The sequence below is a fragment of the Aquarana catesbeiana genome, linkage group LG01 (assembly GCF_042186555.1).
Source record: "Aquarana catesbeiana isolate 2022-GZ linkage group LG01, ASM4218655v1, whole genome shotgun sequence".
In the NCBI taxonomy this organism is placed as follows: domain Eukaryota; kingdom Metazoa; phylum Chordata; class Amphibia; order Anura; family Ranidae; genus Aquarana; species Aquarana catesbeiana.
In genome coordinates this window covers 136,924,098-136,940,777 of record NC_133324.1, presented here as the reverse complement: position 1 = coordinate 136,940,777, position 16,680 = coordinate 136,924,098, and the positions used below count along the sequence as shown (strand labels likewise).

At 42.8% G+C, this 16,680-nt stretch overlaps 1 protein-coding gene across 2 annotated transcripts in view; it reads left to right on the top strand.

Annotated features, from left to right (window-relative positions):
* LOC141134736 (beta-hexosaminidase subunit beta-like) overlaps positions 1–16,283 on the top strand; it is a gene marked incomplete in the record, with an annotated part of 76,174 nt that extends 59,891 nt beyond the window's left edge. The window contains 4 exon segments of one of the 2 annotated variants that reach the window (XM_073624183.1): positions 2,986–3,160; positions 5,050–5,140; positions 7,294–7,398; positions 15,596–16,283. In XM_073624183.1, the coding sequence (XP_073480284.1) occupies positions 2,986–3,160; positions 5,050–5,140; positions 7,294–7,398; positions 15,596–15,656 (432 nt within the window). 2 annotated transcript variants of the gene reach the window in all.
* Positions 16,284–16,680: the final 397 nt, after the last annotated feature.

Genomic DNA, 16,680 nt, shown 5'->3' with positions numbered 1-16,680 from the left:
CACTCATCTATTGCAATCTTTGCAGATTAATCCAGACACGATAGTCGAAGTGTGGAAGGGGCAAAACTGTTTCGAAGAATTGCAGAAAGTGACAGCTGCAGGGTTTTCAGCCATCCTCTCAGCTCCCTGGTACCTAGATTACATTAGTTATGGCCAGGACTGGCAGAGATACTACCGAGTTGAGCCACTAAACTTTAATGGTTAGTTGTGTTTTTAATATTCATGTGTGAGAATAGCTGTGTGCTGGCCTTTACCAGTTTGTTGCTTTACTTTAAAGCCTTATTGAACCTTCAGTTTTAAATTGGCTAAATTAGTTTCAGGTGTAACAAAACAAAAGGTGTTCAGTGTGTTTGCCTTCTTTCTAAAGCAGCCTCAGCTGAAAAAGAAAAGCCTGTCCCTTGCCAGCATGCTGCAGACTCTGGGGCTCTTTCTGGGAAATTGTGTCTGACACACCCCCTACTGATTTAGGCCTATAGCTCTAGGATCAGCAAAGCTCATTGCAGAGCTCTTGCTCTCACTCGGGGGGGGGGGTTGCATTTTGGAACCAATAAGACCACTGCTTCCCCACAGAACAAGTGTCCTACTCTGCAGTTGCTGGCAGGGGACAGACTTTTAAAGCAGTAGTAAACTGCAAAAAAAACATCTTCCTGCAAATGTCATAATGGGCTGTTCATTGCATACAAGCTCATTATGAAAGACTTACTTGAAAACTAAGTCCTCCAGTGGCGTGCTGTCACCACTGATGGGGCTTCTATCTTCAACCTGACTTCCTTCCAGGTTCGCGGCCAGACTCTGTTTCACTGGCTGAGCCGCAATGACATCACTCCCGCACATGCGTGCAGGAGTCATGGCCCTCTATGGATGCCATACCGTCCATGTGGAGTGCAGTGCGCATGTGCTGGTGACTTCACTGGTGCTGCTAAAGTAAATATCTCCTAATGTACCTACAGGTAAGCCGGCTTACCTGTAGGTATAAATTTAAAGGCTTTCCCACCACTTTAAACTCTGGCTGTGGATGGGGTTTTTTTATTTTTTTTTATTTTTTATGGTTTACAGGCATGTAGAGACCAAGAACGAAGAAAGTATTGCCAGCATCTATAAGTCGTTAACATACGACTCGTGTATGCCATGGTATAAGAGTACCTGAATATTTTTATGCATGGCTAGATGGACTTGTTTAAGGATATTTTTATTTTATTTTTTTTTTTTAAAGGTAACTATAAGACTTTCAAAACCTTTTTTTTTTTTTTTTTTGACACACCTGGAATGCGTTTGGATAAAATAACCTGAATCTTCAATTTGGCTTTAAGCCCCCGGTCACATATAGATTTGAAATCAAATCTTTATTCTGTTTTTGGCAATAACCTGGTGTGGGTGAATTTATGCCAGTCACAGGCTGTGTCGCACCCCTTCAGCCTGTGTCTTAGAATAATAGGGAGGAGAAGCCTCCATCAATCAAGATGTAATATCCCACTCCCAGCTGGTTAGTGGACATGGAGGAGGGAGGGAATGGGCTGTCATTTTACCACTGTATACACCCACATGTGTGATTCTATAGTCACATGGGCTGCTCAGATGTGATGGGGAGGAAATTCTCGGCATAGAAACTCACTAAAATCTAAGCATGTGCAGAGCTGCCAACACTGCTCTGCAAAATCCCCAATGGCATTGGACATGAACAAAAGGTGGAGATAGAACAGCAGGATCAACCAGGTTTTTTGCAGAATACAGAAACCAAATCCCATAGTGACTGAGTATGAACAGCATGTAATAAGCATTTATTGATGTGTTTTTTTTTTTTTTTGCTTTTTTATGTTGGCTTAGTGACCCTTTAATTCAAAAATACAATGTAACAACAATTTTTACTTTGTATGTATTCCGCTTCATCTACAGATCAAAAGAGTGAACCCATTCATCTGTATATAACGTATCCCTACAGTAAAGTAAACAATGAGGAAAGTGTCCTTGTAGGCTCCAAGTCATAAATTGAAGTCCACACAGGGCTTTCTCCCTTTGCTCCCAGCAGCCTTAAAGTGATTGGAAGGGTTTGTTACTTAAAAACAAAAAAAACTAACATACTTACCTCCACTGTGTGCAGCTCATTTTGCACAGAGTGGCCCTGAACCTCATCTTCTGAGGTCCCCCGGTGGCTCTTGCGGCTCCTCCCCACGCCAGATAACCCCCCTAGGAGAAGCACTCTCCCTAAGGGGGTTACCTTGCAGGTGCGCTCCCAAGTCCAGCATTCGGCGTCCATAGCCGCTGAATGTATGACTCGGCCCCGCGTCATTGGATTTCATTGACGGCAGCGGGAGCCAATGGCTGCGCTGCTATCAATCTATCCAATCAAGAGCTGAGAACCCTGGGCAGAGACGGTGCGTCCCCGCCGGGTCAAGTTCCAGAGCTCAGGTAAGTAAAATTGGGGGGCCGGTCACTGCCAGGTGATTTTTCACCTTAATGCCTAGGATGCATTACGGTGAAAAAAACAAAGGTTTACAACCTCTTTAAAGTAGCAGTAATTTTTTTTCCAGGTTCTGGTATAAGGGTTAATGTTAAATGGCAGGGTTAGGTGGTGGGAACTGTATTGGAAGTGATATCAATTGTATGCTCCACTTTGGTCATATTCCAACTGCATGTCTTAGTAAAGCTTCCAGATCATCAAATGTCGCCTAGCTTCTCCAACTCATCATGTAACAATACTTTTTGCTTGAAAATGAATGAGCACTTAAAATTAATATTCCCACCTTCCTCACATGCTGAGCTTCTCATAACTGGCATCGTCTTCCTTCCTGCATTCTATCATACCTTCTGGTCCTCAGCAACCACAAGTGGGACAAAAACCAAAGCAGACTTCAATTTAACAATAATGATCAGATTTATGAGGGTCATTAGAGGCTATCATTGTCCTCTGTTAAACTTTTTTTTGCAGGTAATATAATTTACTGTAACATGGCATGCTTTATTAAACCTTCTATTTAAATTTCTCAGTTGAAGCCAGATACAGTTGTTGAAGTCTGGAAGGAAAAGAATTACCAAGAGGAGATGGCAGCAGTTACGGCTGCTGGCTTTCAGGCCCTGCTTTCTGCTCCCTGGTACTTAAACCGCATTGCCTATGGCCAGGACTGGATCCAGATCTACCATGTGGAGCCTACAGATTTCAAGGGTGTGTTCTGGTGCCTGCGCCTCACTGCACAGCTGCTTCTCATGTCGGCTGAGCTGCATGTGGCTTTCCCTATAGTACCCATTACTGCACCTTTTTTGTTTTAAAGCGGCACTGTCAGGATAAGGGAAAATCCTTAAGGTAGTTGCCTTGCAATAGAAGAGCTATTATGGACCTATGTTTTTATCTTTTTCTGTTCTGCTTCTGTCAGCCTCCTCCGCATGCAACACTTCTGGGCGTGTAGGATTCCTGTGTCCCAGTGTGCACATTGGGGTTCCATCCTCCTAACCTAGATGTCACTGTTAACTCCTGTAGTAACTTAGGGGTTGGAGGATCAAACCACAGTATGCAGAGGGTGACATGAGCATCCTACACTCCCCATCATGTTCAATGCTTAAAGACTGACAGGCTGCAGTTCTGTAATTAACCAAAAGTTTGAGAAAACAAAGTTTCCAGGGCACTGGAGAGGCAAGTATATGATAGAAGTATAAGATACCCTCACCCGATTACTTTAATTATGAGCATTGCCAGCAGCACAGGATCTCTGTGTGGCAGAATACTTTATTTTTTTTTTCAATAGATGATATTGATGCATGATATTTTGATATGACCAGTATTTCCTGCATACCTGTATATTTGTGCACTTCAGCAGTGCATTTACCATATGGCTATTGCCAGGAGTATGAAGTTCTCCATAGAGCCTTCCATAAAAACGTGTGTTTGTGTTTTTTTTTTTTTTTGGTTTTTTTTGTTTTTTTTTAAAGGTTTCAGTGTTCCTGACCACAATGTGTATGTGGTATCCACAGAAATTTAAAGGTAGTTTAGAGTGGTGCGTGATTATGCTTGCACCACTCTTTGTTCTCTCAATTGCATCTATGGAGGAGCAACATAGGCCCCCTTGGACAGCAGCATTGTTAACCTAGGGAGAGTAGTGTTAGATGGACTTTACATAAGTGACTAACAAATTTCAGCCAAACAAATAAGTTTGTAAACAGTTACTGCAGCAGCTTTTTTTTTTCAATTTGGAATTCGGGTATTTATGTAAATAATAAAAGCTGACTTGTGTAAGCACCCATCAGTGGTAAATGGTTACTCTCAACCCTCTAACTTCTGCTGTTGCTGGACAGCTTGGCCTGGTTTTAAGGAAGCTGAAAAATGTGACTGGCTGGATCACAAGAAAATAAAACTGTTACGGGGGAACATTGAAAAACAGAAAATGTTGATGTTATTGACAGACTCCATAATATGATTTTTTTTTTTTTTTTTTTTTATCTTGCACTTAGTTCCGCTTTAATTTTTTAACTTCCCACGTGGTAAAACGGTCTTTTTTAGGTGTCTTTTCTGGTTGGGTGGTGTCTTGCATTTTTAAAAAAAAGGTACTTTTCACTTTTTTTGTAATTTTATTTAATTTTATTGACATGTCTATGCACCATCCCATCAGATGATGGTCCATAGATAGTAACAGATGGACACATACTGACTTCAGGTGAGCAGATGCACATTTCTGCACCTCACTGCTCTGTTGTAATGTGAACAAGGCACATCAAAATGCTTTGTTCTTTTGTTGCATACTGTGTGAACAGGCCCTTTTTAAAGGTAGCATTTTTAACCTGTCAGTCTGCATCTAAAAAAAAGAATTTGCCAGTTGGGTTAGGAAGTGCTGCATTTTTTCAGTATAAAGTCTAATACAAAGAAAGTCACCCGCTCCTGACCAGCTGTCAAATTTTGACATGCAGTAAGGGTGCCAGCACCCATATGAACAAGGCCCACGTTAGGGAAAAAAAGTTTTAACACTTCTTGCGCCTTTTCTTCCAAAATGTGATTGTTGGCAGCAGTAAAATGCTGTTCTATTGCAGTTGACATTAGACATACTTGTGCTTTTGTTCTTGCAGGGACCGAACAGCAGAAGCAGCTTGTGATTGGTGGTGAAGCTTGTTTATGGGGTGAATTTGTGGACGCTACAAACCTCACACCACGACTGTGGTAAGTTTGCTGGTTACATTGTGTAGAACTCATGAATCTACAGATATATTGCAACGTTTAAAGGGTTAGTTCACATTTTTCACATATGCTCGAAAGGTGAACGGACTTGCAACACCCTCCCCACCCATGAAATCTCCACTGCATGTGCCTTATGTGAGCCCCATCTTCTGCCACCCTTTCCAGCAGCTATAATGTTCCAGCACTTTAAACCCTCACTACACAGCACTGGAGACTGTAACAGCACTCGCCACATGACTGCGCTGAGCAAATCTGTTTTAGTGGAGAGAAACTTTTTTTTTTTTTGTCTAAGGCCTTGTTCACACTTGACTAAATTTCAAACTTTTAACAAATTGTCACGTACCTGGTAGGTAGAGCCCGGAATGCAGGGAACAGCCTCTCGTATACCCTCGACTCGGGAACTCCTGGTAGTGATGACAGGGGCTCGAGAGTGCGAAGGGGCACAAGTGCCTGACTGGGAAGCTGGAGCAGAGGGCTGGATCCTGTAGTCAGCTGGGAGGTGTCCTGTAGTCCAGCAGCAGGATGCAGAGAGCAGGGAGGTGACTTGTAGTCCAGCAGCAGGATGCAGAGAGCAGGGAGGTGACTTGTAGTCCAGCAGCAGGATGCAGACAGCAGGGAGGTGTCTTGTAGTCCAGCAACAGGATGTAGACAGCAGGGTACAGGCAGGCCAGGTCAAACAGTCGGGCAGATCAGGTACAGAAGGGTAATCCAGGAGAGTAGTCAAAGTCCAAAGCCGAGATCAGGGCAGGCAGCAAACAGGGTAGTCAAGAACAGTCCAACAGGTAACAGGTTGCAAGTACAGAACACAGGTAACAAGGCAGCAGGGGTCTTCAGGAATGCTGTAGACCGGACAGTAAGGCAGCAATGGAACAGTCCCCTTTTATAGTACATCTTTGGCGCCAAATGCTGTCATAGGGAGCGCGTGCGCCAGATGGCGCTTCTGTGCACAGGCACTCTTTTAAACTTCCTATTGTTGGAATACTTGCAAGAAGGCTTTTCCTGACACAAATGCACTTCTAGCTAGCATTAATGGGCTTTAGTATAGGCTTTAGACTGGCATTTTACAAGAGTTAATGAGGCATTAAAAATGCCCTCCAAATTCTTTATGTACGGTTTTGATGCGTGATAAAACCGCTCCACAAATTTATTTTTATAAAGGGAAGTGACATTATAGGAAATAATTTGAGGTGTGGCTTGTCATGGTGACTGTTTCCTGTGCATACTCCATCAGCAGGGAAGGCAACAGCGTGGATTCCTTTACTATGCATGTTTGTCCTCCTGTAGATGATGCTGATCTATAAGCAATTGGCCGTGCAGAAGAAGAGAAGGGCATCCAGGAGCAATTGGGTATATCCAATTATCTCTCAATATTCTAAAGGGCGCTTTCATGCTCTGTATCAGGATTTACGCACCTACAAGAAGTTGAGGTCCGCCATCATTAAGCAGCACACACAGGAAGTGTGTAGAAAGAAGTGACAGCAGTACACTCTATGCTCTCCTCTATCATTGCATGGTTGTGGGAAATTATATTCCTCTAGTGTGATTTTTATTTTCTCCTTAATTTTTTTTATTTTTTTTAAATGATTTAATGCACAGCAAACACCTGCCAGTGTGTTTGCGGAGCATTACCATAGACTTTGAAATTCTTTAAGCACCTCCAGACTTGACATAAGGCTTCAATTCTAAAGCAATGTGACACTAATGCTTCATGTTTTGATAGTGTGAACAGCACTGTGCGCTGTCCATATATATCATTAGGCGTTTGAGGAGTGTCAATGCCTCTCAAATGCCTGCTTTCGATGCCAGCGTGAACTTAGTCTAAAGCTAAATAACTGAAGCTGAAATGTAAAGCGCTCAACTAAAAGTTTTAGAAACCTAAATCCTCCACACTCCTGGCTTGCTGTGATCAGACAGGAAGTACAAGCTTTCAGTTAGTCTGAAAGGAAGCCACTTCTGGTGTGCTCACCAAAGCTGATTGTGCTCTGAGACTCCATTGTTGGTGCATTCTGTATTAAATGACTGCAGTATCAGTCAGTAGGAGGTAAATTGTGTAATTAGGTTAACATAGCAGAATGGTACATTCCTGTTTTGTCATGCTATAGAAACAGAATGAAATCTCCTCTCCTCTCACACAGGCCTAGAGCAAGTGCGGTTGCAGAAAGACTTTGGAGCAGTGCAAAAGTGACCTCCGTGCAGGATGCTTATAACAGGCTGGTTGTACACAGGTGTCGTATGGTCGGGTAAGTCCTCCAAGAAAATGCGGTAAAGGAAATTGTGCTTTCCTGATTGTATTGCTCTAAATTTGTTAAACCATCCTACTATGTTGTGACTCCACACCATAGAATAGGGCTGACTATTGCATTGCCTGATCTATTTTTTTTTTTTTTTTTTTTTTTTTTTTTTTTTTTTTTTTTTAGACCTCTAGTGGCATTGCACAAGTCAGACACCTCCTGATATTTAGGGAGATAATTATTCCCAGAATTACACACTGCTTGATTCATTTCTCCCAGATTCCTCTTTACTTTGTTCTGATTTATCTATATAATTGATCTATGATTTGAACACTTTTTTTTTATGCTTAAGTACCATACTTGGGAAAAGGATAGTACCATATTAAAATAGGGCTGACCAGGAAGCTCTGTTTCTTTTGAGTTCCAGAGCTCCTGCTACTGTACATGTACTATGCTGGAACGTAAATTTTGAAGGCCCATTCACACTAAAGTGCTCTGCTGCAGTGCATTAATGCATGTGCAATAACATGCATTATGGCTGGCATTAAATTGTTTGTAACCCTAAATAATTGGAAAAAAAAGAAAAATAAGATCCTGTCCCTTTTTAACCACTTCAGCCCCGGAGGATTTGGCTGCTCAATGACCGGAGCACTTTTTACAATTTGTTGCTGCTTTAGCTGGTAATTGCGCGGTCATGCAATGTTATACCCAAACAAAATTTGCATCCTTTTTTCCCCCCCACAAATGGAGCATTCTTTTGATGGTATTTGATTGCCTCTGCAATTTATTTTTTTCAATATAAACGGAAAAAGACCGAAAATTTTGAAAAAATTGATATTTTCTACTTTGTTATAAATTTTTTTTTTAATAAACACAATTTTAGTCATACATTTAGGCCAAAATGTACTCCACATGGTGTCAGCGCCGGTCCTGGGGAGCTGCAGGCAGGAGTTTTTAGGCAAGGCCGCGGCGTCCGGCCTCGCGGACTAGGCCGAAGCCACGGACTAGGACTTCACTGGAGCGGTAAAAAAAAAAATCTAAAAAAATCGATTAGCTTAAATTTTGAATCTATTTGACCTCTCAACTCGATTCAAGATTTAAATTGATTTTTTTCCCCAGCACTAGTGACAAGTACTCTTTTTGAATAAATTGGGGTCTATTAGACTCTAGGTCTCTCCTCTGCCCTCAAGGCATCTGACCACACCAAGATTGGTGTGATGAAATGCTTTGCCAATTTCCCAATGGTGCTGTTTATATCTGGCAACCTAAGTCTCGAAATGCTCGTAACTTCTGGTTTCTTAGGCCATAGAGATGATTGAAGCTGTTCTGGTCTCTGATCAGCTCTATGGTCAGATGGCGGAACAACCAGCTGCATTCTCGGGTTTTCTGTTGGGACAGGAGAGCCCGAGATTACCATGGAAGGCAGTGGGGGAGGGGGGACGTTCCATCCCACTGCTTATAAAAGCAGTCTAGAGGCTAATTAGCTGCTAGGATTGCTTTTACATGAAAGCCGACCGCTGGCTGAAAAGAATGATACCAAGATGATACCTAAACCTGCAGGCATCATTCTGGTATAACCACTCAAAGTCCAGCAACATACCAGTACGTTGCTGGTCCTTGTTGGGCATACATTGTAATGTTCTTTTTTTTTTTTTTTTTTTTTTTTTTTTTTTTTTTCATGCAGCCTGTGGGCTGAACGAAAAAAAGATTGATCGGTGGGTATGCCCACCATTAGAATACCGCCCTTCATCCACCCACTTCTAATGATGGGCATACATGCACTTTTTTTTTTTTTCTTTTAACTGGTGGTGAAATCACCTCCTACAGCTCTGATTTACGCATCGTGGGAGCAAACGCTGTTGCTGTCAAGATAATTATTACCAGTGCTACAGCTGAATGGTGTACCTGCTAAGCAAATGATGGTTAACAATAAAACAAACATTACAGTATAATATACCATACCTGCAAAGCAAATACAATAAAACAGAGAGAGAACAATAGATATAGAACAATAGTGAGCGGACAGTAGAGAGCGGACACAAGAGAACAATAGAGGGAGAGAAAAAAATAAAACCAACTTTTTTTCTTTTGTTTTTTTCACTTTTATAAAAACTAGACTGAACGTTGCAGATTAGGGTCTCTCAAAATGTGATGGCCATCACATTTTTCGAGACCCTGTGTGCGTGTGCCTAGGACTGTGTAGTGCTGTACCCTACGCTAATACTCAACTTGTGTGTGGTAGCGTTTGAAACAGTCACCAATGCAGAGACCAGGTTGGTCAGGACAGGAGGGACAATAAAAGCGGGTGTCTTTGGGGTGTTCTTTGGGTAGGGGTACCAGGGAGGACATAAGGAAAATACCTCTCGTACAGCTGGCTCACTGCATTTGCGTTGGGAAGGTGGGCCAAAGCACCGCCTGGAAACAGAAGGGCTGTGACGATCTCTTCCTGGAATTTAAGGAAGGATCCAGTCCGTCCTGAAGCTTTTGTATAGAACAAAAGCGTTCAGCAGAGCCAATTAAAATAAATATACAGACACTTTTTTGTACCAGCGTCTGGCCTTACGGGCAATTGGGTACGGTGCTAACTGGTCGTTGAGGTCCACCCCTCCCATATTAAGGTTGTATTCATCGACACAGATGGGTTTCTCCAACACCAGTCGCCGTAGGACTTTGGACTGTCGTATCTGCGTGAGTACACAAAAGTAAATAAACTACAAATATAGCAAACAGTATAACAACCAGCAACTAACCACAGTGACACACAATGGACTACCTAAACCAAATGTGTATATACAGGTGTGGGATTCAATCGTAATCGTAGCAAGCCAGGGTCATACATGGGAGATCAAGCAGATAGAGCTGGGAACAGGACGGGACAGGGAGAGAACAGGAGACAGAGCAGACAGAAGGGATCAGGCTGCAGGGCAGGGGTCCAGGAACAGATACAGGGCTCAGGAACATAGGATTTAGGGTTCAGGATACAGGAACACAGGATTCAGGGACACAGGTCAGGGCACAGGGATAAAAAGGTGTGTTAGCATTTACCAGGTTTAAATAACCTTCCTGCAATCAATCCCAGGTGATGCCTGATTGCAGAAGATGTCAACTCCTGACTGCCGAGAGACTCCCGCTGGTGGACACTGGAACTGCAGCCCAGAGATCTGGGAGCACAGCGCCACCAGCAGGTGAACCCTCTCATGACCGTCTGCCTCCGACTGCTGAGACACCCACTGGTGAACACCAGAACTGCAACCCATAGATCTGGGAGCCACAGCGCCACCAGCAGGTGAAACCTTTCCTGACAGGTACCCCCCTCCAAGGAGCGACTTCTGGATGCGCCAACCAGTCACAGCTGAAAGAGTCCTGGGAAAAAATGTCTTGCAAGTCCAAGGAGTGCTAGGTTCCAAATAAGCTTTGCTGCCGGGATCCAAAAGGAAGCTAGGTGTTCCACCGCCTGGGTCTGGTAACGGGCTAAGTACCCCACCGCTGGGGTTAGGCAACTTTCTAGGTATCCTTTCTAGGTATCCTGTCTGCCGGGTTCTTAGAAGGGTTCCCTCAAAACCTTAGACATCCCAACGCTGGGGTACCATGGGTCATTCGCAAACTTAGCCCTGGAGTCAAGTGCCCATACCGAAACTGACACCGGAATGTCTAGTTACAATCAAGTAGCTTGCCTGATCTCCAGGACTTGTTTCACACTTCATTGGCCATCTAGGTTTTCCTAAGGCACTGGTTATCCAACACGTGTCCCCTAATGCACCTGGAGTTGTGATCGCATCCGGGTTGTGGCAAGGCACAGATGGTGCTCTACCACTTCCCTGGAGCTTGCCATCCCCAAGGTCATGAAGATAAACGTGGCTACCAATTGTGACTGGTATGTCTGGACCACCGGGCTTTGGCGCCATTGGAGTAACTTACTGTAGGAGGGACCCAATCAAGGCAACTGAAAAAAAAAAAAACCTTGGGCAGAACAGGTAACCCAAACCAGGTACCCAAAGACTCAGATGTGTCAGACTCAATGGCAGATGGAATACTACCCTCCACTGGACAATCCGGCAGGGCAGTAAGCATATAGAGTCCATAACATCCAGCCGATCTTTAGTCAGAGGATCCTCAGAGGTGGGCTGGAAAGCAGGCATTTGATCAACAGGCACTGGATTATCGAGCTGGCCAACGGGAAGAGGCATATCAGGCTAGACGTTGGGTAGAGGCACAGGATCAACAGGTTGGGCATCAGGCACCAGAACAGCAGGCTTGTGCTGGTTGGGAAAAGCTTGAGTTTTTATTCTTGGGTTTCACTACTGAATATCTGTAAGCGACTGCAGGGCTGTAAGCAGGAGGTGCAGCTAATGGAAAGGAAGAGCGGGAGGACGGTAAACGAGAGGGATCAGTAGCTAAGGAGGATTTTTGTGAGTTGGTTGCAGATAGCAGAGAAGAGGTAACTGGGTTGAAGGCAGGGTAGGTGCAGCAGGTGGATAAAGGGTACTGATACTTCATTGGTAGCAGGGTATACAGGGCTGCAACTGTGCTTGCTGTGGGTGATGGAGAAAGACCACGGAGTAGGCAGGTCTCTGGTGGCAGGAATGGGCTGTTGCAATCTGACTGAGTGCAATATATCTGACCATGCCTGTAGTAAAGGTTGCACAAAATTCGGTTTACATGCTGCCTGTCTGACAAGAGACTGCACTGCGTTAATACACTCCCTTAACACCTGGTGGGAACAGGCAGAATAGTGCTCCAAGAAATAAGCTAAGTCGTCCTCTAATAACACCAGAGATTCTACCTGAGCCATACTAAAGGGGGCTAGTAAAGTCATCACTGTCTTTCAGAGTACTGGACAAAGCTAACTGCATACAAACCCGACTCAAAGGCTGAACATCTTCAAACAACATACTGCCCGACTCGACTAGGGAATGAGCAAGTCAAATACGTTCTAGTAGCTGGTCACTCCTTCTTCAATATCTGGCGGCAGTATTCACCATCCTCCGTCACCAGCAAAGAATAAATAACTACCTTCCGAGATGCATTTTTTCTCAATGTCAGAACTAGGATGGCTTCACTGTGCAGCCACTTCCGGTCAGGAATAGCCTTGGTATTATGTCTGGAACCAGTGTGACCAGAAATATGTGGACTGTCACAGAAATGCCAAGCACAGGTTCAGTATAAGTAATGTAATTTAAAAGTAAACGCACCACAAATATAGCAAACAGTAAAACAACCAGCATCCAACCACAGTGACACACAACAATAGACTACCTAAACCAAATGTGTATAGATAGATATATAGATTTTTATAGATATAGATATATATATTTAATCGTAGCAAGCCAGGAGTCATACACGGGAGATCAAGCAGATAGAGCTGTGAACAGGAGACAGAGCAGGCGGAAGGGATCAGACTGCAGGGCAGGTGTCCAGAAACTGATATAGGGGTCAAGGTTCAGGATAAAGGAACACGGGGCGCAAGGATAAAATACCATTGCAGAAGACGTCGGCTCCTGACGGCCGAGAGACTCCCGCTGGTGGACACTGGAACTGCAGCCCAGAGATCTGGGAGCACAGCACCACCAGCAGGTGAACCCTCCTCTGACAGTCAGCCTCCGACTGCTGAGACACCAACTGGTGGACACCGGAACTGCAACCCATAGATCTGGGAGCCACAGCGCCACCAGCAAGTGAAACCTTTCTTGACAGGCACGTTTTTCTTTTTTTGAAGTCCGTGGTAAATTTTACTTTGATACTTGGGGTTATTGTCTTGCTGCTTCTCCCAACTTCTACTATGCTTAAAGTGTTGCTAAACCCAGGATCCTGCATTCACTATATCTGGTCTCCCACAGTACACAGAAAGTGGAAATGCAATTATTTTAGTAAATATAAACTACAGTACATAACTTTTCTCATCAGTAGTGTATATAGCAGTCTTGTGACTTCTATCAGTGCCTGGTTAAAGCTTGTAGGAGTTTTCATACTGCATTGGCTGTCCTATCAGGATGCAGGACCCTCTGTCTGGACAGTGCTGATTGGCCCTGTGTTGATCACATGCCCTCTCCCAAGACAAAAAAAACAACTCTAGTAATACACACCAAACTGAGCATGTGCGGCCTGACTCCAGTACCTGTCTTATCCAAACATGTTTGAGACAATGCAAGAAGGGGAGGATCTGTGCATACCGGATCAAGTAGCCTTTTTTGCACAATGCAGAGGATTAACCCATTAGGTTCCATAGTGATTATAACAGGCATGCTTTACTGCATATACAGACTGATTTTACTGTTGTGGGTTTAGTAACACTTTAACCATTCGCCGACCAGCCGCTGTCATACTGCGGCAGGTCGACGCGTTCCCGCAAATCGTGTGTGTAAACACACAAATCCCCATTCTGTCAGGAGAGGAGAGACAGATTGTCTGTCTGTTCCTACTAAGTAAAAGCGATCTGTCTCCTCCTCTAGTAAGTCACATCCACATACAGTTTGAAACACCTAGCAGGGAACACATTTGACCCCTTGATTGCCCCGTAGTGTTAACCCCTTCCCTACCAGTGACATTTACACAGTAATCAGTGCATTCTTATAGCACTGATTGCTGTGTAAATGTCAATAGTCCCAAAAATGTTTCAAAAGTGTCATCTGTCAGCAATGTCGCAGTCCCGCTAAAAATCGCAGATTGCTGCCATTGCTAGTAAAAGAAAATAATGACATAAATCGATTCCCTATTTTGTAAACGCTATAACTTTTGTGCAAACCAATCAATATACGCTTATTGCGAATTTAATACGAGAGAGAGAGTGTAGCTCCTCTTCTTTTTTTTTTTTTTTTTTTTTTTTTTTTTTTTTTTTGTTACTGTATAAAAGAAAAACTGCAGATGTGATCAAATACAACCAAAAGAAAGCTCTATTTGTGGGGGGAAAAAAGGATGCCAATTTTGTGTGTACAGCGTCGCACGACCAAGCACGTCAGTTAAAGCAACGCAGTGCAGGAAATCGATCATTTTAATTCGCACCTCCCCAGGAGGTCTTATCTGATGCTCCTTCTACCCCCATACATTGTATCAGGACGCCTATGCGAGAACATCCTGTTAGGATATGAATTCCCATTTATGACTCCTTGTTACGAGCACCCTGGTGGGTAAACTTGCTGTACTGGCATTCCAAGATGATCATTTCCAACATCCGCCAAATGGCTGTATCAACCACATAGTAAAACTCCAGAAATATGATTTTAAACAATGTTTCCTTTTCAACAGATTCACATACTTTTTCCTTGCCACTGTATGGTACTAACTTGGGGGGAAAAAAAAAATCCCTCTGATTTGTAATTGCAGACATTTTTAGGTGTTTGCATGTGATAGATATATATATATATATATATATATATATATATATATATATATATATATATATATATATATATATATATATATATATATATATATATATATATATATTTTTATAATATTTTATTTTTTCCCCCCCCCAAGACTGTCAGCCAGCCCATGCGGTTCAAGCCTGGCTCTATTTCTTCCTTAAAATTTAGGCTTCTCGCTATGACTGCCATTCTGATTTGCTTCCAAATTATGCTTACGGTACTTTGAAATTCCAAGCTTTGTAACCTCTTACATCATTGGGATTTCCTGTAGCTCCAGCGGCCATCTTGGGGCAGAGCTGATCAATTTGTCTTGCCTCCTTCAGCAGCAAAATATCATTGCAGTAATGGTCTATTAATTAATAACATGAAACTGTAGCATTTTATTATAAATCTTCTGTTGTCACATGCATCACGTGCTCCCTTATCTGATACCTCTCCCCATACAGAAAAGTGTAAACTTGCTTTACAGAGAACAGAAATATGGACGGCATTCAGACTTGCAGGGATGCATATGAAAATGTATTAGGATTTGCTACTGATAACTCAACATGCACAGCAACTTCTATTTTCAGCCTGTGAGATCTGCTTTGACAGGGAGAGAATACAAGTAAATAATACAAATCAAGTAATTCCTGAGGCGTAAAGCTGCACTATAACGGTTCAGGAGCCCAGATTTACAGTAGATGACATATTCCTGTTGGTTTTCTTTATGATTTTGGTTGCAGATGGGAATTCACAGCACATTTTGTGCTCAGGTCATGGGGCAAGCATGTCTCTGTTGCAAAAAAAGAACAGTCTCCTATATGGGCTCAGATTGTTTATTTTTTTTCTTCTCTTTCCAGGCGTGGAATAGGAGCAGAGCCGCTCTACATTGGGTTCTGTGAAAATGAAATGAACTACTAGACAATTTTACAAGTGTGATCATGGCTTAAGAATCAGGACAGTTGGGCCAAAATGCACTATTCAGGTCAAAGTGATTGGTGTTTTTTTTTTTTTTTTTTTTTTTATCCTGTAAAAATTAAAAACTGATTTATTTTTTTTAAAGGTGAATGTTATGAATAGAAATTTATTGTAATAAAATCTTAAAGTATCTTGTGTGGTTTTTTTTTTTTTTTTTTTTTTTTTTTTTTAAAGACTACAGATGCTTGGTACTTATGTACTGTTATCTGCTGTGACCATACTATGACCATGAGTTTTTTTGGCAGTGTATTGACCAGATAAATGTACAGACAGACACAAAGCAATAGGACATACACGTGTTATATATGAATAGAAAATCCAAAGGGCCCATTGACACTTTAGTATTGTGGTGCAATAAAAAACACACATTGGTGTGCATTGTTAGGGTAGCCTAATAATTTTGGGCTGCCGGTGTACCACAATGCAGTCCAAAAAAGGATGTGCATCTGTCTTTTCAAGAGTGCATACAAATGCACAACATGTGCTTAGAGGTGTGCTGCAGTGCAGATGCATTAGTCTATTGTATTTGTGTATTGTAGTGCAATGTAAAATAAAGAAGACTGCAGTCTGTGTGTTGTGGTAACCTTTGGTAAAACATGCATGTTACTGCAACACAGATGTAAATAGTCCCTTTGCTTCGGTTGACTCCTTTGAACAAGCTAAAGTGCTCTGGTCAGTTATCAGTGCTTGGCATCAGTGACCTAAGGCAACTTGCACCCCACAATTGTCCTGCCATGAGGCCTAAAGCTGAAGTCTGACCTACTTACGTTCTGTCTTCCCGCGTCCATCCGCCCCCCCCCCCCCCCCCCCTCAACATGCTAATGATTTCTTATGATTTCTTATCGTAGATCACGGGACACAGAGCCATAGTAGTTACTATGTGGGTTATAGGCCACCTTCAGGTGCTGGACACTGGCATGCCCTAAGACAAAAAGTCCACTCCCTATATAACCCCTCCCATTACTGG